The sequence below is a fragment of the Hermetia illucens genome, chromosome 6 (assembly GCF_905115235.1).
Source record: "Hermetia illucens chromosome 6, iHerIll2.2.curated.20191125, whole genome shotgun sequence".
Taxonomy (NCBI): Eukaryota; Metazoa; Arthropoda; class Insecta; order Diptera; family Stratiomyidae; genus Hermetia; species Hermetia illucens.
Genome location: NC_051854.1, coordinates 23,810,156 through 23,835,245, shown reverse-complemented (window position 1 = coordinate 23,835,245; position 25,090 = coordinate 23,810,156). Strand labels below are relative to the sequence as shown.

At 44.5% G+C, this 25,090-nt stretch overlaps 1 protein-coding gene and 1 long non-coding RNA gene across 4 annotated transcripts in view; one reads left to right on the top strand and one right to left on the bottom strand.

The window, feature by feature from the left end:
- The window catches only part of LOC119660264 (basement membrane-specific heparan sulfate proteoglycan core protein-like), a 514,615-nt gene that overhangs the window by 390,920 nt on the left and 98,605 nt on the right, over positions 1 to 25,090 (top strand). For all 3 annotated transcript variants that reach the window (XM_038068722.1, XM_038068723.1, XM_038068721.1), the window contains 2 exons: positions 7,856 to 8,019; positions 15,113 to 15,323. In XM_038068722.1, the coding sequence (XP_037924650.1) occupies positions 7,856 to 8,019; positions 15,113 to 15,323 (375 nt within the window). The remainder of the gene's footprint in view (positions 1 to 7,855; positions 8,020 to 15,112; positions 15,324 to 25,090) is intronic.
- The window catches only part of LOC119660265, a 115,120-nt gene that overhangs the window by 21,270 nt on the left and 68,760 nt on the right, over positions 1 to 25,090 (bottom strand). The gene's annotated exons all lie outside the window — the stretch shown is intronic.

Sequence of the window (25,090 nt, the reverse complement as noted above, 5' to 3'; positions counted from 1 at the left end):
GGTCGTTTCCGAGTAAAATGCGTGTGAGAGACAAACTGGCGGACAGGCAGGTAGACAGTAAACCACTGAGGTTTTTTTTTACATAGGGAACCTTAAAATTGTTTCCTTACAATGTGTGCCTAAGAATGGACAATCCTGATATTAATGGCTTAGTTGGTGTTTAAAGGTTACATTTGATATCCACCTACCATGGTATACTGTAACTCATTCACGGAAAAATACAAGACGAACGCATAGCAGGAACTGGCAACAATATGTGTACCCACGACTTTTTCAATCCTATCTATCAATTAAGTGGCTTCTCCACCCATCACATCTTCAGACAGGACAAAGTCAGAGGTCCTCTGTGATTACCAATGAATCAATTGCAATTAAAGATCAACTTCGCGCTGAACCAGTCTTTTCTTCTTCTGGCCCCGTTGATTGTATCTTGTATCTACGTCCCCTGTGCTGGCCTTTGCCACCTATACGAAGAATTGTTCAACAGCTTGTCAGAACTCCTTACTGACGAATTGCCTTCTCCCCCTTTCTTTTTCTGCGGAGATTTTAACCTCCCCATGCTCAATTGGCCTAGCCGTCCTAGTCTTCCTATTCCTTCCGAAAATCCCTTTCACTCTTCCGTTCTCTTCCTTCATGACCACTGAACTTTAGAAACCAACAACTTCTTGAGCCGCACTCTCGATTTCTTCGTTTCCAATATCCCGAACGCCATCTCTCTATTTCCTGGTCCATCGCTCTATGTGAAAACTGACGTTCACCATCCTCGACATGAATTTTATATAGATCTCCCCCGCCCTGACTCCAAAACTGCTCGTAATTCTGTTAAGTTCAACTTTCATTCTTGTTGTTCTTACTTCTCTTCCGTGTTTACTCCGTCAACCACTGCGCCCTGTACGCCCCTTCTTGATCCAGACTACTTGGTATTCTTCTCCTTCCTGGGGTCCTACCCCACGGTGGCAGGCGAAAACATTCTGTCTGACACCCCAACAACGAATAAAAGGGGAAGGAAGGAGAGCTGGAAACTAGTAAAAGAGGTATGCTCAGAAGCTAGGCTAAGATGGACAGTGGGAACTTTTAAACCACTGAAACCTCCCGGAGCAGATGGCATTTTCCCGGTACTTATCCAGAGAGGCGTAGGAATTATCTTAGAGTCTCTTCTGAGGGTGGTAAGGGGGAGCATAGCACTGGGATACATACCAAGGGCATGGAAACGGGCAAAAGTGGTATTTATTCTGAAAGCGGGTAAAAAGGATAATTTTCACCCTAAATCTTTCAAACCAATTTGCCTAACATCGTTCGCACTCAAAACGGTGGAGAAGGTCATAGACAACTATATTAGAACTAACGTTCTAAAGCGTAATCCCCTACATCACTGTCAACACGCTTACCGGGCAGGACGGTCAACTGAAACTGCTCTGTATCAGCTGACAGATCTATTACGGGATGCCATAGAAACCAAAGAAATTGCACTGTGCGCCTTTTTGGATATCGAAGGAGCATTCAACAACACATCGCACACAGAGATACAAGATGCCCTGAGCCGCAAAGGAGTGGGAAACACCCTGGCATTCTGGATGGGCAAAATGCTAGGAAGCAGGCAAATAGAAGTACAAACAGGTACAAATTCTATTATCATGAACACCACTCAAGGCTGTCCACAGGGTGGGGTACTATCGCCGCTGATGTATAGTATGGTAGCGAATGAACTCCTGGATGTGTTAACAAATGCTGGAATACAAGTCCAGGGTTACGCGGACGACATTGTTTTAATCTGTAGGGGTAAATATGAAGATACCCTATGTGATAGAATCCAAACTGGACAAAAGGTTACTAGTGCCTGGTGCAGGAAGGTGGGACTGCGGATCAACCCAGCCAAAACCACCATAGTACCATTCACTAGGAGGCGTAAGCTTGATCACCTGAGAGCCATAACATTACATGATATGGAGGTGAAACGAGGAACAGAGGTTAAATATTTGGGAATTACTCTAGACCGAAAATTACTCTGGAAGACACATGTCGGAAACACTTTTCGGAAAGCCACGAGGGCTCTGATGACTTGCAGATCCATAGCAAGAAAAAAATGGGGTTGCAGCCCGAAGATACTGGTTTGGATATATACTGCAATGGTAAGGCCAATGATTACCTACCAACAAGGCAGCGGACGAACTAGCCAAGAAGGGAGCAGGGGCGCCTTTACACGGGCCACAACCCTTCTGTGGAATCGGAAACGTTTTCATGGCTATGAATCTAAGAAATGAAGAGAAACGGTTGAGGGAACTATACTGGGCGGGCTTATACTGCGATGGAGCAGTCCAAGGTGCTTATTAGGGGATACGAACCCATACGCACAAAGGATTGCTTAAACCTCACCAAAAAGCACTCCGAATCACAGTGGGAATTCTCATTGGTCATTGTTGGCTGAACTATAACCTAGGGAAGCTAGGGATATCTATGGACACAGCCTGCTGGTTTTGTGAAGAGGAGGACGAAACCTCTATACACGTCCTGGGACAGTGCCCGGCACTTATGCAAAGTAGGTCGAGGCATCTGGGAGAACACTTAATACTAGATGCAAGGCTGAAAGATCTGGAAGTAGGGAACATACTAAAGTTCCTAACGGTTATAGGCCTGCTTGAGATACTATGATCAATAGGTACACTATAACCAGCAAAATGGACACAATTGTTCTCCAAGGACGTGGTGAGACTTTCCCTTAACTGTCTGGGTCTGCGAATGGAGAGACTTTGTTAAAAAACAAGAAGGACGCCAGAACTTCGGCAGATATAGAAATAATACCGCAGAGTTACTAATAAAGGCCCTGTTTACTTAGCTTGAATAATCGAGTTATCTTTCGGAAATTTTTTTTCTGGTATGCGGTGGATGATGGAGAATATGCTGTGAAGCAGGTGTTCCCTGTATTGGTGCCCCTGCTGTGGAACATCATGTATAATTAAGTGCTTGGCCTTGGCTTGCCAAAGGAGGCAACGTTAATTGGTTTTACAGACAACATGCTGGTGGTGGTAGCTGGGAAGCATCTCCACCAGGTGGATGTTTATGGAAAACAAACCATTTGTGTCATCAAAGCATGGTTACGAATAGCTAAACTGGACCTGGAGCACGGAAAAGCCATCGAAGTAAAAACGATACTGTCAAAATTCGTGTTCGTCAGGAGGTTGTTTCTAAGCCGGCCATTAGATACCTCTGGGTAATGTTCGAAGTCAAGCTGGGCGCCAAGGAACCCTTGGAACATACGGGAAAAAATCATGCTTTATATTAGAAGGCCTAAGACCATATGTCTTTGGCTGCTTATCGCAAGGGTGGTGGCATCCATCGTGCTATATGCGACTCCTGTCTGGTCGTGGGCATAAGAATCGTAAGCCGTAATATTTAACGGGGATATGAACCGAAAAGTGGGGCGATTTTAGTTTTTGTGAATCACATGGTGTACCCGCAAGAAAGTCTGTACTGGCTCAACTCTGGAATTCGTGAAAGCTCCATTAGATTTTCTGAGGGTGGCCAGCTTGGCCGACTCATCTGTTTTAGGGGTTCCACACAGGCTTAAAGCTTCTCTTTCCACTTTCCAATTGGTCACAGTGCGTTTCCCAGTGTTCATTTTTATTGCTTTTGGAAGCACAATTCAGATGTCGTCTGGGAACTATTTCACCGCACCGGTATGCGATTCAGATTTTTCAATTGAACTTCAGATGCCAAATGAGTCCTTGGACGGCTCCCAAAAAGTTTTCCCAGGATTACATTTGCTGCTCTACAAATAGCGTTTGAGCGACTGCATCACGACCGTCAACTTGACTGCACATATGCTATCAGATCGGTAGAGGACACAAGACAACATAGAAAAGGTATACAGAGGCAAATCTGATGCTTTTCCCCTTTATCATTATCCTGGTATCAAAATTTGGTGTCACGAGACAAGCTTTTGGTTCTGTAGATTTCTCATTGTAGAAAATCGTAGCTCCCTTTACTTATCCAATACCACAGATTTTGTTAAGTCGAACTCATGGGTGTTCCATCGGCACGATGTAAAAGCAGTTCTGTAACTTTCCCAGCTTTGTTGCCAGTAGGAAGGAAGAGGCTTTGGCATGCTCCTCTGATGTTTCCATGGCTGGAAGCAGCTCCGATGTTGCTCTTCTCCCGTAATAATTTGTTGGGAGTTTTCTCATATGAATCCAATCTCACATAATAATATTAGACTAGTTTCATTCATACCGTCGGTTTTCCTGTCTTCCTCTCTTCCCGATAAAGTGGAAAAGAACGTGCAGTCCCCTTTTCTTTGTGAGAGGTTTCTTCCTGCCGTTTCTTCCGTTTTCTGGAGGATTAAGACAAGAGTTCCAAGGACAAACTGATCGTAGTCGTGTTTCCAGCTGCTTCCATTATGAAAGTGCTGTACTCTGCACAATTTGCAGGCTTTCTACTGAAGAGGACAGCATGTCTCCAAAATCCCTTTCGAAATTTGCGACTTCTAGCCGTATGAACGGTCAATATCCTTACATTCCGTATTTATCTGCCACTCTTTGTATAGTTGGGCATAGTGCAGTTCTCTTCCCGTCTATGTCTCTCAATTCCATACTTGCTTCCCGGAAGCATTCCTAATAGCGGTGCTGATAAGGCAGTCAAAAAACATTTGCCATGGGTTTTCGCGTATGAAAGTAATAAATAATATCGAAGTGGAGGTGGACTGGTTAATACATATATGGTGTAAAATTTAGAATATTGGACCTATTTGGGACCTTCATTTTAGTTCAAGGGTTTTGTTTCGTGAATACACAAAATTGCTCCATTATCCCGAGCCCCATAATGTTTACCACGAACTCCGTCGAGCGGAGAAGCGACTTCAGAGATGAGAAAACAAAGCCTGGGAGAACCAACAAGTCTGTGAACTCGAAAACTACAGGGAGCAATAGCATCAGGCGCGGAGGTTTTACCAACAAGTCAGCAGGATGAAGCCTTATACATCCCAATGCTCATCCTGCCGAGACAAAGAGGGAAATCTGATTTCCGACAGAATGGGCATATTGGAATAGGACAACGAATCAATGCCTGACGATTGGCGAAGAGGCACTGTCTGTCTCATACATTACACCCAGTGCAGCAATTATAGAGGTATCACGTAGCTGAGTACCACATATAAGATATTCTCCTCTATCTTGCTAGGCCGGATAGCCCCATACGCTCGCAACGTCATTGGCCGATACCAAAGACCCTTCACTCGAGGCAAAGCAGCAGCAGATCAGATTTTCTCTCTGCGACAAACGATGGAAAAACTGTTGGAATATGAACATCAGTTGCACCATCTATTCATTGACTTTAAAGCCGCCTATGATAGTATAGCCAGGGTAAAACTGTACACGGTCATGAGACCATTCGGTATCCCGACGAAATTGATAAGACTGACTAGGCAGACCATGACCAATGTGCGAGGCCAGATAAAAGCAGCAGGATCACTCTCAAGACCATTCGACATCAACAACAGTCTACGACAAGGAGATGCCTTATCATGCGCCCTCTTTAACCTGGTCCTCGAGAAAGTGATCCTTGATGCTGAGGTAAATGGAAGAGGTACGATCCTCTTTAAGTCCACCCAACTACTGGTCTATGCTGACGATATGAACATCATGGAAAGAACCACCCGAGATGTACAAACTACCTTGATCTGGATCGAGCAGGCGGCGCGAGATCTTGGGCTTCACATCAATGAAGGCAAGACGAACTACATGGTGGCAACGTCAGCGCCAAAACCAAAAGAACGAACAACATCGAATCACACTGGTCAAACGGCAGCCACCAGACCCTATTTCAGCTTTCAAAAACTGTTCCGCGCGAAACGTTTCACCATAGGGTCAAAGCTCTTACTGTACAAGACAATGATCTTGCCAATCCTCATGTATTCCTCGGAGACTTGGATTCTTAGCAAGAAAGGCGGGTCACTTAATCCGTATGAGGATGATCCCACCCAAAAAGTCTATAAGGACAATATCTATGGTTGAAAAAGAAGGCGAGGCAGACCCTACCTGAGATGGAGCGATGGCGAAGATCAGGACGCCAGACAGCTTTTAGGGATATCGAACTGGTGGACTTCAGCGCAAAACCGGGATATCTGCAGTTCCTTATTAAGACCGGATATCGGTTGTTGCCCCGTTGATGACGATGATTGTAATGTGGGGAAATAATAATTCCTCAGTAATTTACTTAATATGTTCGATTAAGCTCCTAATATCAGCTCTTCATATACAACTCAGTTTGCTCTACCTTTGATGCTGACGTTGGTGGAGCTACTCAGTCTATAGTAACCCTTCTCTATTCCCAGCAAAGCTTTCAAATGTAGAGAAAAAGGCCAGGTGCCATGGAAATGGTAAAAGATTACCTACTTTAGATGATTTGCACAATTTAAGATATGGTCTTTACCTCCATCGAAACGGGTAGTCCTTCTCAGCTCTTGATAAAGCAGTTTAAAAGATGTAGGATCAATATCTTGGTATTTTGGATTAGATTTAAACTTATGCAAACAGAAAGATTTCCATAATGAACAGAAAAAGATCCATTTTTTACCAGGGACCGAAACTACACCGACATCCTTGGTCCAAATTATTAGAATATGCGATCAAGTGGACTCTTCAATTTGGATAGCATATGAGCACATGAGTGGTGATTAATTCCATATAACACGTAAGGATCACTTCACTTCAATGAAAATTCCCGATTTTATTCCTTCCCCACTACCACCCAATCAAAGTCCCTATAACATTAAGCTAACTTACCCTGATAACTCCAACATTAATAAGTATTTTCAAAACATAATTCCCCAACGTAACAGGATCTGGGGCTTACGTAGAACACCCTTCAACACAGCAGTAAAATCATTAATTTAATCATTTCCCCACGGGCGAAAGGCGCCGGGGGAATACGTAACGCACATATCGCAATGTAACGACACGTTAAAATACTCAGCAGACCGTAATCATGATTCTGAAAAGATGGATTTTCTCTTTTTCAAGACTTCAATTTTGCACGCTTGTATACAATTCAACCCAGATATAATTCGACATGGTTACAAACGATGCCATCAACTGGATTCGTTTCGTGAAGGAAATAAAGGATTTTCGTTGTTAAGCTCCTCCATTCCTACAGTTGGATAATCATGGAGGTGTTTTCCTATAAAGCTTAAAAGATACTCGCGAGCGTTCTATATATATTCCGTACGAAAAAAGGGGTGGAAGTGAGAAAATAAATCTACATACTTTCGCGCCAAGTTGATTGTTTGAATTTTACAAGCGACAGCTGTATTTTCCGACCTGTTTCAGGCTGCTCGTGCCGTGTTTTCGGGGTGTATAGTATTCATACAAAATGTATATCCAGGCTTTCTCCATTTATTTTTTTCTCAAAGTCATTGCTATTGTATTTTTGTACAATATTAAATTGAAATTGTTACGGAGTCAGCCAGCTCACTTGCATGTTTTAGGGTGGCACAGGGTTCGATATTAAGGGTTGGAAAACTGCCAGAAAGACACATTCGGTGGAATTCCATCATTTGTGCAATAAATTTATGTACATTTTTCAGCCCCACCCCGAAAGAAATCAACCGAATGTGATTCAGAGTGAAAACTTTCATGCAGCAATAATATTTGTCTAAGTCCTTTCCAGGAAGCCCCTGTTGGGTCAAAGGTAAAATTCAGTTTTGCTAAAAATGGATGAATTGATAATGTAATAATAACAAACCCAGTGGTAGCTAACCCAACCTGGAGAGACTTCTTAATTACTCCATAAATTAGTTTTACAGCCACCCGACAGTGCCCTACATCCAGACTTATATTTTCCATTTTCTTGCTTCGTCACGCAGGTACAGGTACGGAGTCGTGGGTAACAACGAACGATCCATCAACAATCTGGGATTCGCCCAACATTCAGCCTTTCTTCGAGAATTCAACGAATCGCGACCTCATTGCAGCAGTTGGACGAACAGCACAGCTCCATTGTAAAGTGCGGAATTTGGGCGACCGTGCGGTAAGTTCGATTAATTGCGCTTTCATTATGGAAATCTTTCAGCTTTTCCATTTATTACTCTGTTAGTCCTGATTGCTTTGCTTCGCTCCTTTGTTACTGCGAAAGGCAATTTGTATTGTCAGCGGGAAGAAGCTTCATATGCGGAATTACTGGCATTTTGGTTTGATTTAGTATATTTGACGAAATCGCTATCCGAGGGGGATATAATTATTCAGCAATTAATTCTAGAATTTTCCTTAGGGAAATGAGCAGTTAAGAAAGTGTATCAAATCCGTGGTCACTATTTCCGCCATAATAATAGCCATTGGACTGGATAGTGTTCTTCCCATTCATACTGAAGAAAAACAACTTCTCACTCCAACAAATCGTATTTATCCAAGGAACCAAATAGAACCGGTTCATGCAAACTTTCGAGCTATGTCGCTCTAAGGATAATGAAAGAAGAAAGTTCAAACGGAAACTTACAACCAAGTTTTCCTTTGGGTTTCATGTCGATTTCACACAGTCGTCCCGCCAGAAGGGAGAATAAATTTTCAAGATTTATGGGCCCATGAGCGATCCAATTGTAGGAAATGAAAGAAGGCAATCCAAAGTAAAGTTTTAAAATAAATCTAAAAATTCGAAAAAAAAGATGTGAAAAACAGAAGCAAATAGAATTCAATATAACCATTGTCTGGCCTGGATTGGGAGAGTGCTCAGCCTCACTCTATCCGCGAAGAATTTTCCTACGCCGAAACTGATACTTTGCGAGAGTTTTAAATGTTCCATTCTTACGAAGTATGTAAATCACAAGAAGCGCATAAATCAGGATCAACCAGTATGTTCTCTGTCTAGAGTCATGGTGAAAGTTAGGCTTTGCCAAGATTTGTTTGGTTTAAGTATTGCTTCAAGTAAGGAAAAAGTCTAATTCAACTATTGATATGATGTTAGAATACCACAAGTTTGCTGAGGAGAACAGGGTTGAGCTCAGAAGGTCCTTTTTCACTCACTATGATTCTAAACTACCACTTCATCATGTACTAAAAATACTTTCTTAACTTTCTTTAACTTTAGCTGCAGCTGTGTTTATTTGTAAGTAAACTTATGTAACACATAAATATTACTAGCGCCTTTTTTTGTAACTCGCATCGCCTTCTCGTGGTGGGGGAGCCTGTAGTAGTTTACTACTACACTAAGAGTTTCCAAACATGAATATGGAAACAAGGGATTTGAACTCTTATGTCCCGGCGAGGCTTGGAGGTCTTACCACATTCATGTCCCCCTACGGAAAAATCTGCGTTCCAAGCTTGTATTTAGTGCCTAGGGCGAAGAGAACCAGGAAGACAACTCCCAACTTGGGAGAACGCGGTACTACACCAGAAATCTACCGCAAATGGAAGAGGAAGACTCGACAAAAGGGAACTTCAGCCACTAAAGATGAGGAACTACAGGCTGGACCCTGCCTCTCATAAACTACTCCTTCACCCTTACTGGGAGAAGCGGAAAAAAGGGAAGCTGGTGACGTGGACGCTCCTGGTTAACCACCGGTATGTGGAAATGGACCCAAGCGGCCCGAACACTGTGAACCTGAGAAGGTTCCAAACCGGCGGCAGAAGAAGGCACTGCGAAGGAAGATGAAGCATCTGGGAATAAGGGCATGGTTGTGGCTGTACCACTAAGTACAGTAGTGTCCAGAGAAATCGGACGCAAAGAAGCGGAATTTTCGGCGAAATGTGGTAACCGGTGAAACCCACAGTGGACGCAGTAGACTTTTCTGTCAGCGATAATGCGCGCAAGAAGGGTAAGACCATCACATCTGAGGTAGGCAACGCTTTATTGTACCTGTGATCAACTCAGCGAGAGTGATCTCAACGATGCTGTCCCATCTATAGGAATACGGACACGAAGGCGTTAAGGAGGAGGATGTGCAAGCTGTAGTCTCATTTCTGACAGCTACCGTGGGGGTTTCCTCGGAGGATGGCAAAACGTGGGAGGCACAATTTACCATCTTTCGGGAATGCCTGTGGAAAAAAATGGTGGAGCCTGGAAGTAGCCAAAATTTAACAATCTGGGTTTTCGCCGTGGATTTCTCTATTTGGAGTGCGTTGATGAATCCGGCTCCAGCAGGTAATCCTGACTTTCAGGTTTGGCGGTCGGCCCAAGTTCACTATTGTGAACATTGAGCTACGTGGGGCAGAACATGTCGGATGTTGGTTACCGGGCCCTCGAAGGAAGACAGGGGACATCACCCGAATGCTGAGTGCACAGAACCCGGGCATGGACTTCGGTCAGTTCATGAATGGCAGGAAGGTAAACCTACTAACGTGGAAAGTTTCAGTTCCGTATTCGAACTAGGCCAAAAGAGTCTGAATGTGCTCAGCGAAAGTCACCATATAATGCTCCAATATTTCCTAGATAGATTGAAATTGAATCATATCAGAAAACTGTAGAATATCATCTCCGTTTTAAGAGTAAAGAACAATGATGCTCTTCGACTCATACAAGATAGAGCCAATTGAAACATCTTCGGTGTGCTTTCACACAATGGAGCTGAACGTGGAGATACTGTCGGAGACTTTGGAGAGGGGGAGGGGTCCGCAGTGTCAAAGTGATTACAGAGTGAATCCTACCTGCAAGTAACTTCTCCTACACAACTTACGGAACAGGCGGATGAAAGGGATGCCTGTAGTGGCCGCGGCTTTCAGACGGGAGCCTTTGTCGGGGTTAATTTGCTCAAGTAATGCATTCTACAGTGTTCAATTACCTTAAAATTCGCCGCATATTGCACATTATTGAATGCATTCGGACGAATTGATCGTGTCAGATGGGGATGCCGCCAATGCTACTACGCATATTGCTGGCAACTAGAACTCGAGAAGTTCAAGGCCAGGTTTAGCGGAATCGGCTGATGGGTTCCCCCTGCCCCAAAGCAACAATGGACGTTTTTGAGAAAGGTGTCACATCAAACGGAAGGAGACATTGAAGCTCGTCGGATTTTCCGTAGTTCATTGTTTTCGTGCGGTTTTCTCTGAATTGTGTGGATATGGTAGCCAAAAAGTTAATCACCCAGCGTGATGAAGGATCACAGAGAGGCCGCTTACAATGTTGACTTCTTTCCTACGTCAGTTTCGCTTGAACATGTTTTGTTAGATAAGGAGTTGTCTTCTTTTTCTTCAGTCTTTGTCCCGTTCACAAGCGGGTCGGCTCGTCGTGATCGGATTCGCCATTTGGTTCTACCAAATCACTGATCTGGATGCAATCTCGAGGCTTTTAAATCCCCATTCAGTGTATCAAACCACCCTTGTTTCGGCCTATCTTTTAGTCGTTTACCAACAACTTCGATGCTCAGACCAATCTTGGCAAGTGAACTCTCGTTAGCACGAATTGCGTGACCATACCATCAAACATGTTTCTCTCGCAGTTTTTCCACGATCCACCCCATATCGATCGCGAATATCCTCATTTTGGATATGATCAAAACGTGTCACGCCACTAGTCCAACGCAACACTTTCGCCTCCATTACCGCAAGACGCCGTTCATTGTCATTTATAGTCGACCAGCACTCAGAACCATACAGAGCGACAAGACGGACGACATTGCGATAAATTTTAGATTTGAGACGTTCGTTGATATGTCGATCACACAGAACACCAGTTGTGGAACGCCACTTCATCCAGGTTGCTTTAATGCGTGAAACAATTTCATAACGCAGTTCTCCAGTGGCTAACAGCGCTGGCCTTTGGATGTTCCGTGTGACAGTGTCCATAACAAGAACAAAGGAGGGATGAGAGGCGCTTCCTTGATGAACACCAACAGACACGAAGCAGTTTTGATATACCCGCCATACTTCGAACTTTACTTTACAATTGAACCCCCCTCGTTAGACAGGAGTTGTGAGTGAGAAAAAGTGGGGTTTGCTGTCCAGTCGATTGTTGGGAGTGCGGAAAAACAAAATTCATCGGTGACCACCAGAGAATTTCTTGTCAGGAAGAGCTGAGGCCTTATGCCAGCCTGGTCTCGAGTTGTTTACGGAAAAAGAGTTAGGAGATTAGAAGAACTTCTATAGCAGCATTAAGGAAGTAGTAGGCTCAAGCGGCGAAGGCGGCGAATCGGTGAGGACAGTCTTATCCAGGTGAGAAGAGAGTCAATCTAAGGCCGCATCGGGCTAAATCGTGGTTCAAGAGCACTTTGTTTAAAAAAAAAGGAAAATTTTGAGAATAATTCCAAATCATCGCCATCAGACACATCGATAAAGTATCGAAATTCCCAAGCTGGGTACAGAAACGCACCTAAATCATGAAGCACAAAAATTATGGAGAAAACGTGAATTAATGTTAAGGACTACATGATTTTTTTTTCTTTTATTATCTTCATTTTCGATTTAAAACGGAGGCGACAAATTACACCAAATGGTTCATCAACTTGTGCCCAAGGTGTGGGAGCGAATCAATGCCTGACGACTGGCAAAGAGGCATTATTTGTCTCATACATAAAAAGAGAGATATCACACAGTGCAGCAATTATAGAGGCATCACGTTGCTGAATACCATCCATAAGATATTCTCCGCTATGTTGCTCGACCGGATAGCCCCATGCGCCCAGAACATCACTGGCCCATACCAAAGAGGCTTCACTCCAGGCAAATCAGCAACAGATCAGATTTTCCCTCTGCGGCAAGCGATGGAAAAACTGTTGGAATATGGACATCAGTTGCATCGTCTTTTCATCGACTTTACGGCCGCCTATGATACCATAGCCAGGGTAAAACTGTACACGGCCTCGAGAGAATTCGGTATCCCGACGAAATTGATAAGACTGACTAGGCTGACCCTGACCAATGTGCGAGGCCAGATAGAAGCAGCAGGCTCACTCTCGAAACCATTCGACATCAACAACGGTCTACGACGAGGGGATGCCCTACCATGTGTCGTCTTTAACCTGGCCCTGGGGAAAGTGATCAGTGATGCTGAGGTAAATGCGAGGGGTACGATCCTCTTTAAGTCCACCCAACTACTGGCCTACGCTGGCTTTTTGTGAAGCAGTCAAGAAATTTCCAGGGGAGAAAGAGGGCGGATCCTGGTCGGAAGTGACTTCAATGGAGCATGCGTCACCCAGACTCCAGAGGGAAGGGAATTCTTGAAATCGCGCTGAGAACATCGGATCCACCCCAGCGTTCGGCACCTAGGCTTCGAAGCAAGTGCTCCCGACGTAACCCTTGCGTCGGAATCACTAGTGCCGCTGATGGATGGGTGGCGAGTTCTTCTTGGCAAGCTACCATCAATACATTACCTTCGAAGTGGCTAATACCAATTCTCGGTCGTCGCAAAGGTGGACACCGGAAAGTTTTTCGAAACTCTTGGAGCAGGTGCTACAATCGTAAATTCAGTCGTGAACTTAATAACGACAGCCTGCGAAGCTGCCTGTGCAGACGTTTGGGTTGACATTTTTTGCAAGGAGGTATATCGTAAGCGTCTCGCGCAACCACAGAGATGGCTAGCTTTGCGGGTGGCGTCAACCACACTGTCTCTGAACCGACCGTGGTGGTGATCGAGTGGGTGATATCCGTTCCCTTTATTGTTAAGCAACGCAAGGGAGAAGAACCAAAGGAGGTAGTTGCTTGTGAAAAACGGGAGAGCACACTAAATGAGTGGCACCTCTCTTGGCAAAATTAAACTAAGAACTGCGCGGCTAATTGGCAACTTAGATGACCAATAAATTTCGAATGTTGTTAGCCCCACTGCGCCTAGAAACGAAGCCTTCTCTCCTAGGATACCCTTGACCGACTCATAGAACGTACCTTTATTTATTGTCTTCGGACTTAATTCGGCGAGAAATCCATCATCGTTCATTGTTCTTATAGAGGGTACTTCCGCCTCACTGCTATCGGGCAAGATCTTATAGCGGATCTCGGTGAGGACTTTCGCTAAGGTCTAGCCTTCCGTCGACTTAATAAGCATTTAGTCCTCATTCCTCCCCCTCCCGCCCTTCTCTTTTGATCCTTCACCAATCGCATCCTTCTTCGCTTTAGACAGACGGTCTTTAACGACATAGCGTTTCCTTTTGTTTTTCTTCGCCTTCTTGTCTTGTGCCCTGGAAACTACTTGGGTGAAATTCCCCTCAAATGCGTCTTCCTGTTTTAGCTTTTCGCCCAATTCGCTCTGCAACAGACTATCTGTGACCCATTTAACGCTTAAGGTACTCTCAGCGCGAAGTTGGATGGATAGCAACATGGCCTCCTGTAGAAGAAAATGCGATCGAAGAGCTCCTCCAGTTGCAATAACGCGCTTTTCACGCCTTGCTGACGTTTCTCTGCAAGAAAATTGCAAATCGCAAGCACAAGTGATGCGCATTAGCTCATAAGCTTTTTCTCTCCGCTCCTACTTGGTCAACATCCAAACCACCTGCCTAGTTTCAACGATTTCCTTTACACCACTTTCGAGAACAGCTGCACTGCCAGGTATTAGGATTGTCATCCCTGCTCCGGGGGCCGATTCTCTTTTCGAGTCTTCCTCTTTATTTGGCTGTACGTAACCCGGTGTCTTGTCAGGTATTTCAGCCCTTCGTGCCTCATTCGCCGAATTCTGTAAGGAGCGATGCAGTTTTGTGCCGCGCTAGAAATTGTACAAGCGCATCGTATATAAGGGAGCAGATATATATAGAAATATATAGAAATAGTCACAGCCCAAGGGTACACTCGCTCACTCACGGAGCGATCAGAGCTTACTGGAGGCGAGGCAATCTACCAACGCACCCTACTGGAGCAGGGTCCCGCAAGGGCTGACTCCTGATATCACTTTGGCAAAGCTAGATTCATAACAATCCATTGGCGTTGAGTTGTGGAAGGCTCTCTGCCAGAGCAACAAGCATTTAGAGTTAGATAGCAAGACACTCTTCGTGTTAGCCAAGGGGTTCATTTGATGTTAATTGCCAGATTTCTGTCTGAGGTAAAAGCCCCGGTTTAAAGCGAACTTCCATAAATGAACTTTTCCACCCTCAAACTTAACCCGCAAATCCTTTGAAGCAGTGAAAACTCGCGACCCCTATTTCCCATTTGAAAATTTACTTTCGCAAGGATACGTTCTCATCATATATCACATGCCATTTTCGTTACAGGTATCGTGGATACGTAAACGTGATCTGCATATCCTTACCATCGGCATTATGACGTATACAAATGATCAACGATTCACAGCAATGCATATGGATGATACTGATGAATGGATACTGAAAATTGTTTCAGTGCAGCCACGCGATACGGGAATTTATGAATGTCAGGTTTCAACGGAGCCAAAAATCAGCCAAGCATATCGGCTCACAGTTGTAGGTAAGTAGAAATTCATGGAAATCCAATTAATTCCTGATGCAATCAGTCATTGAGTGAATTTGTCGAGGACCTGCGAAATTCAGTCGATGCAGCACCGACGCATATTGATGAGTCTTTCGGGAAATGTTCTGATGAAGAGTAAACGATGGATAATTTGCCATCATTTATAATTTAACAATCTTTTAGGAGGAGATTTTCCAACAATAATCAGGTCAATAAATTTCCAATGTGCACACGAAGCTAAAGCTGCGTTTAGCTAAATTATCTGACTTCCTCCATTAAGTTCGGGCAATCTACCCGTTAATAATAAGGTTAAGTTGTGCAGGTCCTTAATCACTTTCCCTTTTCTCCTAAATTATCTACTCCAAAGAAAATTTTTCACCATTAAAATAAATTATGGAAACTTTCATAAAGTTCATCTCGTTAAAGATTCACCGTGCCCATTAAAGATATCGTCACAAGTTCAATAGATAAATATTTCTCCGTTTTATAGTAAAAAGAGCGAAGGGAATAATAAATCTCTTCTTTCTGAAACTTTTCCAAGATTTTATCCTGGAAAGTTTAAGTACGCCTGCAAGGAACTTTCGATTTAACGAGAAACACTCGTAGACGGAGGTGTCCATCGGAAAATTCTGCAGATATGGTAAATGGGTTGAAATTCCATTTTGCACTTCATCCTTTGGAGGCAAGGTTGTGTCTAAAATAAATCGTTTTTCCCTTGTGGTCTTTTAAGGAAGATGTTTTGCATGATTTAAAATGCTGGGTTTAATTGTAGTAAATCCTGAGCGTTTCCACAGAAAACCCAGAAATGGCACGTGGATTTGTTCTATGCAAAGCACCTATGGTTGGTGTTTCCTCCAGAACGAATGGGAAAAAAGTTATTATCGTAGCGGGAGGCTGACATATTTTAGTAACAGGTTATTTATTTTATCGCTTGTAGTTATGATGGACGCCCTCGTATCTAACATAGAAATATCTAGTTCGTCCTAAATTGTACTTCTTCCTCCACGTGAACCGGGCAGTATCCGGTGACCTAGGCCTGGCTTTCTTGCGCCTTTTGTACGTGGCCTACGCAATCGGGATGAAGATACTTTCTACATCTCGCGTTATTCTCGCCACTACGTTAGTATCGTCAGCAGAGACCAGTACTTTGGTGCACTTGCAAATAATGGTGCCTCTGGCATTTGCATCAGCGTCGCGGATCATTTTTCCCAAGACCAGATAGCAAACAAGTATAATAGATCAGCCCCTTGTCTTAGACCGTTGGTGATGTTTCAAGATCCCGCAAGCTTCCTTCTGACTTTGAACATTGGTCAGGATCAGTAGGAAGACCGAATTCTCGCATAGACATCGTAGTTTTTCTTGGTTATACTATCAAAAAAGCAAAAAGTTGGCTGACGGTTTCGTCCAGGGCAGAGGCAACTCATCAGACGCTGCCTCACCTCTGCCCTGGGAACAGCGTGACCGAAAGTAACGATAGGCGGTAAATGCTCGACTTAAATATAATCGCAAACCGGTAATGGGTACGAATTTATTTAAGGAGGAGTCCGGGAACTACAAAAGAGGGAGTAAGTTGCTCCCCAAGTGGTTCGGTCCGTCACTAAGTGGGTGCGGACTCAGGACTCCCAGCATCCTCAACAAAAAAAATATTATATTATCAAAGGCGGTCTGGAAGTAGATGCAAAAATGGAGTGACCGATGGTAATATTCCAGCGTTTTTTGCGTCGATTGCCTGGAGTGAAGTTTCATTGGTATGGACCGATGATGTTTCGAATATTATGGGGATCACCAGCCTAGCAAGGAAGGGAGAATATCTCATAGATGCCCAGCAACGTGATACCTCTACAATTGCTGCACGAGGTTTTGTACAATACAAAACAAAATCAGCTCATTGATTGCCTGTCTTTCTCAAGGGGTTGAACATTTTCAAAAGACACCGACCTGGATGTATGTGCGATTTTTTCCTCTTCCTGCTCCGTGGAACCACCACCAAGCATTACATCATGTGTCTTTTGTATATAATTTACCCTACATCGGTGCATCAAGGAGTTGATCACACTGAAATCCGCTATCCGCTGAAAACATTTCATGTAGAGTTTTCTCTAGGTTTTTTCTTTCTTCTATAAATTTCGGGCATTGGACCCACCTTTGCGTTCCTCCAGGACCCCGGGAACTTGAACAACTAGGTAAGATGTCCAATTCAAACCTGTGTGATGGTACCCCCCTGTGGCCCGTGAGATTATAGTTGATCTGCATGGGATTTCACTCTAACACTGACACTCTGCGAGGCTAGGGATCTCCTCCTTTCGGCTTTCTTCATCTGCGATACAGGAGATATGGGCTTGACGTTATATGTATTCGCCATCTCGTCTGTGAAGATATCAATCGACATCCTTCCCTAGACTGGGAATATCACGTTATGAGATGGTGCTGAAGGCAGAACCCACCTTTTGGGCATTTCATCTGTAGACGGCACCCAGTTTATGTGCTTTACATAAATACGCAGGGCTATTCCTTAGACTAAGACTGCATAGAGTAGAAGGGAACTCACTATTCTGGCTACAAGCAACCTGCAAGTATGTCGCAGCCCTCCTACATTCAATATGATTTTTGCTAGACCAATACTCGTGTTTTCCACTAACATATTCTACTTGGTGCCTACAATTAAGTTCTGCCTCTATCATCACTCCCAAGTATTTGATGGCCAGCTTGGAAGTTATGATATGACTCCCAATTACCGTTCTGTCAGTCCCAGTCCAGCGCTCTCTAACGAGGTCTTATTAGCAGTGATTGCTTTGTATCAGTGCAGCTTAGCAGTTTCGATATGCTTTATGACCACAACCAGTGTTATGTCATCGGAGTAACCAACCACTGTGGTGTCGTCCGGAATGAAAGGATTGAGTATGTCATTGCACTAATGTTTCACAGTAGTGGGTCCAATATGAAGCCCTACGACACATTCGCGGACACAACGTACTTCATGAGCCCATCACCGATATCATACCAGATCGCCTATTCTTGCAAGCAGTTATTTATCGCAACAGCGAAATAGATGAAAACACCAATTTTGCCATATTGGGCTTGAATGCATCTCTCACGTTCTGTGCCACTATCACATAGTATTTGCTAGTACTACGTTTTCGGTGAATAGCATTTTCGGCCAAGCTAGTGACCAATTTGATGGAATGAATGGTGCTTTCACGGAACCCATACTGTCCATTCCTGACTCTCTGATCTGCTCCAACGTTTTCCCCATAATGTCGAGAAGATATATGGATCTAGCTACACCCTGCGAACAGCTCAGTGAACACATCTGGTCTGGATTTCAGGGCGAGCTAAAGTTCTTTATCAGGTATGCCGCCCAGATCCGGAGGTTTACTGCGACCTATTCTATCGCAGATCTCCAGCAGTTCGTCTCTGATCATTGCCGGAATTTTTGTCACATTCAGGGGTTGTTCGAATCCGTGAGTTCCCCTTCCTTACTGGGGGAATAACCGCTGGATGAATTTCAAGAAGAGGATAGCGGATGTGATCTGTGGGGATGTCTGGCCTCCGAGCCTTTCCATCATACCCCATAGTTTACGTTCGCATTTGAGCAGAGCACCCGTAAACATTCCCTCTCGCTAGACAGCCAGATTGAGGTATGGATGCTCCTTCCGCACCTGATCGATCCTACCTACCACCTACTCAGCCTGGCTCGGTGGCAGGCAAATTAAAGACTAGCCAGTTCACTATTCCATCAATAGTCAGGTAATATCTACTGGAGAATGTGCATTTTCTAACTATGGACGCTTAACATGCCTTGACGGTGCAGCGTCTCATATGGAGGGCTCTTTCCGTGGGGCTGGCTGCCTTAGTAGGTTGGAATGGCTATACGTCCTTTTGAGGGCTCGTCTGATATCCGTTCTGGCTGTGGGTATGCTGTTTCCTTGCCATGTGGCTCCCCCGTAATTAAAAAATAATTGACTAGAGATTTCTGTGGGTGTAGTCCTACACACTGACACGTTACGGAACCACACCATATCATACCACGCCCCATTGCAGGACTAACAAAGGTCAGGTTTACGATTGAACCTCAAATGGTTAGAGCGCTAGGCTGTCGCAGCGGAAGGTCGCGTTTCAAATCTCACTGGTTGCAGAGGGATTTGTTATTGTGACTGGATGTCGGATATCAGTCGACGCAGCTGCGAATGGGTGGGCGGTAATAATCTCGGCCGAGCGTAATGCCGACCACATTGCCTCCTACAGTGTACTGTAGTGTACCGTCATGGTCTTGAATGAAGTGTTCTAACACACTTCAAGGCCCTGGCACAATATGGATTTATGCGCCAACGATTAGTATTATATTATCTAATCTTATTGAGTTGCCGAGTAATCGAGATCTTTTTTAGTATGCAGAACACGAGTATGTAATTATACATCGAATTCCACTAAAAGAATCAAATATCGGACTTCATAGTACTAATAATGAAACGATCACTGGAAACATCGGCATTTGTCAGATAGTCAAAAGCCTTTTTTGCGCAGTCACATCAGATACTTGGGAGCACATAGTTCAGCCAATATTGTTGCTGCTCCTTAGAAGTGACTAACATAGCGGAGCTGCTATGCTCAAGCTGTCGAAAGTTGTCTTCCAGTCAATAAATAACAGCGGAAGTAGGGATTTACTCTTCAAAAATGCTCCGCAGGGTAGGGTGGTGGAGTCACCCCCTAATTAGTTCCGAAGAGAACAAACAAACGTACGTTCAGTGAAGAGAGACTGCTAGGAGACCCTTGAGGCAAAAACTCATCGAGGTGGAAGCTGCAGGGCAAAATGCGGGGAAACTTTTTAACATCTAGAAAATCCAAATTGGTCGGGTGCAAGTAGGATAAGAATTCGGGCAACCCCCACACCAAGTGTAACAGATGCTTGGATTATGGGCATATGTCTGTAATGACAGGGGGTTAGTACCCCACGAAGAGAGGCCGGGGACAGGATCTTTACGGAAGTCCCTAGCGAGATCCGCTCTTAGATCGAGCCTGAGAACAGTTGAGCAGAAGTGTCTTCTATACGAAGAACGAAGAGTAGCGGGGTACAGACCAGCGAAAAGGAGACGCTGCAGTGCGATAAATTGAAAGTTCGCTGCTCGGAGGATCTAGTTGAAAAGGTAAATGCGGATTCGTGACGACTCGGCTATAAATTGGTAGTCCGAACAGTGGGGACTCTGCGGAAACCCTCTTCATTCAATGCTATACAGGTGGATCGTATTGTACGGACGCTATTCTCTGCACATCCCATATGGGTAGAAAACAAAACATAAAAATATGCAGATTTGTGTTTCAGAATCAGCCAGACTACCTGCTCAACGCATCCATCACTTGCCTGAAAGAGGACAATTTCCTCTCCTTTGAAAGGTGGTGATGTTTGTGCTGATTATCAAAGGGAAATGAGACCCTGAACTGCCGTACGCGTACCCACCACCATCACGGCTCGCTCAAGCAATATGTGTTGCCGCGGACTTATCCCAAGACAATTCGGTTTTAGAATAGAGAGATCCTAATTCGTTGCTGTCATGCAAGTTGTGGATGTGATTCAGCAAGCTGATGCACACATCCTGATCTCGACGATTGGTACTCCTCGCAACGATTGATCCAGACTACATTGTCAGAAAAATACTGAGGAGCACTGACAGATGGGGCAGTGTTGCTTATTACATTCGGGTTCTTCCTGTTGCGAAGAAAATAGAACTCGGCCGGTGCAGGGGTCGGATGGATGGAGGTTGCCTGAACTAACAGTTCCCTTCCTCCTCTTCTCTTCCATTGGTGAAAAAAATCCCTGATATGCGGAGAGCTTGTCCGAACTAATACTCCGACTGCGTACCATTGCAGCAGTCTAGCATTCTGTGCGCAAACGCGTTCACCTACAAAAAAAAGGATACCGAGGAGCTTTACCGGTAGAAGTGCCCATTTCCTAATTTCGAAACAAATAAAAAAAGGATGATGCCGGCATACCGTAAACCGCACCAGATTATCAATCTTGGTGGATACATTGATGTTTGGTCGAACAGTTGTGGAATGTGATTGTTGTAGCAACGGTAGTCCTCTTGTTAATATGGCTGCTGAGCCAAAAATCGGGAATATGACTTTTGGGTTAAAATGGGAATCTTCGGCAATCGTTTCAAACGTAGGCATTAGCAAACTAACGGCATTGCCTAGGATTGTAAGGCTTCAATTCTTGCGTCAACATAAGCTCATAAGGACGTATGGCCAAGTTCAACCGCCAAATAAGCCGGGTTGATTCTTTGGCGTTGATTGGCGTCAAGTCGAAATTTCTAGATCTGCTGTTACTATCTGTCTTTCTGATTTGTGGCTTAAAGTCCACTCCATATTTATACATATATACATATGTATCCATATGCCTGGCGTACCAGGTTTATCCTCACCTGAGTTGCAAACGCAGAGCTGCATGCGACCAGGCGCGTGTCATGGGTTGCGGATAATGACATGACCCACCGGGTCAGCTACGAATATCGCAAGTTAATCTTGTAAATAAGTAGCCGCGGACAAGCAGAACGTTTCCCTTTGTGTTCGTCCTCCCTTACCGATTCTTCCCGTTCAGGGGGAGTAAACCTCCTTAACAAATCCGTAATCCGGGGTGAAGGGATCGACGCGCCTATCGGATGAATTGCAGTGACGTTACACTGTATTTCAGCGGCTCCCCTCCAAATACCTTCCCTACCTTTGGAGGTAACCATGGGGCATTGCAACATTGGGGCTCTGTTGCAGGGCTGACTGGTTCCCCATTACTCGTGGGAATAAAATTGGGGACTTTGGTTTAAATTCTTTAAATGGGACCCCAGGGACACGAAGACAGTACCCAACACGGTTAAGGGTCGTTCAACAACATCAGAGCGGCTCTTCGCCCTTGGATGTTTTGGCGGTTATGCCGTCAACCACCAGGGACGGGAGACCTAGGCGTCGTATGGTTTGGACGAACCAACTCAACGAATTTATCGTCCGCGCCTATTACCGTGTCACGGATTTGGAACGGAATCCATCAGGGTACAGACATCGATTACATGACGCGTTCATAACCCGATTTCCGGAGCTAAGTCATGTTCCGGAACAGAACGTCGTCAACCAGTACCGAGTGATCGTGAATAACAACCGAGTTGCCTTACCAACTAGGCAACAAATCTTCCAAGAGGTTTCACTTGAGCTCGGGCTGGAGTCATCAAATTACCGGACTAGTCAAAGGAGTAACACAAGTACTCCACCTGTAAGGCACTCCATGAATCCAGTAGTCAGGAGAAGCTTAGTAACTGGGGATGTCGACCCAATTTATAATGAGGCTTTGACCGCATTCCAGGTCGCATTCACAGAGTATGCTGAGATTCTCCCAGACGCTAGGCCAAGGATCCCAAAACTGAAGTTTACTTCGGCAACTACTAACATCATTGCTGCCGTTGACAGAATTTTGGCTGATCGTTTGGCTAGCGAGATTACTGCTACAGAGGTTCACAGCCTGATCTACGTTGCAGCTGCCACGGTTATTCGTCTCCATAACCAACATCTTAGAGCGAATAACAGAGGTATGCGCAGAAGGACTTTACCGTTCTGGGTGTTTCGACTCAACAAAAGAGTCGAAAAGTTGAGAAAGGAGATTGGTCGTGTGACGCAAGCACTCCTTGGAAATCCATCACCAAGAGTGCACAGATGCGTTGCGAACATCATTGGAAACTACCATCTGTCCAATGATATGCCAATCGAAGAAATCCTCGAGGTGCTGAAGCAGAAACTTGCGGTATGCTCCAATCGCATCCGTAGGTATCAGAAAAGCTTTCAGCGAAGGACAGACAACACCTTGTTCTTCCAGAACCAACGAGGATTCTACAAAAATCTCATCAACTCAGGTAGGGAAAGTAACCTCAATCTGGATCAGGCAGAAGACTTCTGGAGAAGTGTTTGGAGCGAATCCAGTCGTTGCAATTTAGAAGCAGCGTGGCTCCCACACCTTATGCGTTCATGCGAGGCCCTCCCCGAAATGACCATGCCTGACGTAACTGAAGTCGACGTTAAAGCAGTCCTTGACAAGGCAGGTAACTGGAAGGCGCCAGGAGTTGACAAAATTCACAACTTCTGGCTGAAGCGGTTCAAGAGCACTCACAGGATATTGGCAAATCAATTTAATCAGATGATTGCCGATCCTGATTTAGTTCCACCATTTTTCACCAAGGGGATAACTTTCCTCATCCCCAAGGAACAGGGTGTCTCTTGCCCTTCAAAATGTCGACCAATTACTTGTCTTCCTACCATCTACAAGGTCTTCACTTCAGTTCTGTGCGCGAACATCTCAAAACATCTTGATGTTCATAAATTGATAGCTGAGGAGCAAAAAGGATGCGCAAAAGGCTCCCGAGGCTGCAAAGAACAGCTTATAATCGATACGGTAGCTGTAAAGCAGGCTGTCCACCAAAAACGAAACATCTCGACAGCCTACATCGATTATAAATCAGCCTTTGACTCCATATCACATTCGTGGTTACTACAAGTGTTACGCTTGTATAAAATCAACCCGAATGTTGTTCTTCTTCTGAGAACAGTAATGAAGAATTGGAGCACGAAGCTATCGGTATCTTCGCAAACATCAGGAGAGATACCAATCAGGCGTGGCATTTTCCAAGGCGACTCTCTAAGCCCACTGTGGTTTTGTTTGGCTTTGAATCCGCTATCCCATCTTTTGCATGAAAGCAAATACGGGTTCCAAGTCAAGCATGGCATATTGTCGAAATGTACATTAAGCCATTTAATGTACATTGACGACATCAAATTGTATGCCAAAGACGAGAACCAACTTCGCTCCTTGCTGGACATCACCATCCAGTTCAGCAGGGATATCGGCATGCAGTTGGGTTTGGAGAAATGTCGCATAAAAACAATTGTTCGGGGAAAACACACCGACAACGAAGGATACAGCCAAAATAACATCCGAATTGAGGGCATGGATTCGGACGACGTCTACAAATACCTCGGCATATTGCAAGCAACAACACCTGCTGTGGCAATAATCAAATCTAAGTTGCTGGGGGAATTTGAGCGGCGTCTGGATCTTGTCCTTAAAACTGAGCTGTACGGGAAAAATAAAATCATGGCAATCAACACCTTTGCCATTCCCGTCCTTCTATACACTTTCGGTGTGATACAGTGGAGTAATACTGATTTAGAATCTGTCAATAGACGGGTAAGGGTAGTTCTTGCAAACAACAACATGCACAATAGAGCTGCCGAAAAATTGAGGATCACTATCCCACGTCATCAGGGAGGAAGGGGGGTACTTGATTTAAAAACGATGCACTACAATCAAGTGCATTCTCTTCGTGAGTTTTTCTATAAGAAACAATCCTCTAGCCAAATACATCAGGCTACCGTCATGGCAGATAATAAATTATCTCCTTTGAACTTGAGAAGCAGAGAATGGGATCCCATGTCGAATGTTACTTCAGTCCAACAGAAGATCGACATGTGGAAAGAGAAACCCATTCACGGAGGTCATATCAAAAATTTGTTGTTGTCAGGCAGTGACATCGAAGCCTCCAACAAATGGTTGACAAATGGTGTACTTTTCTATGACACCGAAGCATTCCTAACTTCAATTCAGGATGCTTCGCTCCCAACAAAAAATTATAAACGGTACATTCTTCACGACTCCTCAATCACCAACTCCAGTTGTAGGTTATGCAACTGTGAAGAGGAGACCATCCAGCACATAACATCTGCGTGCAGGATGT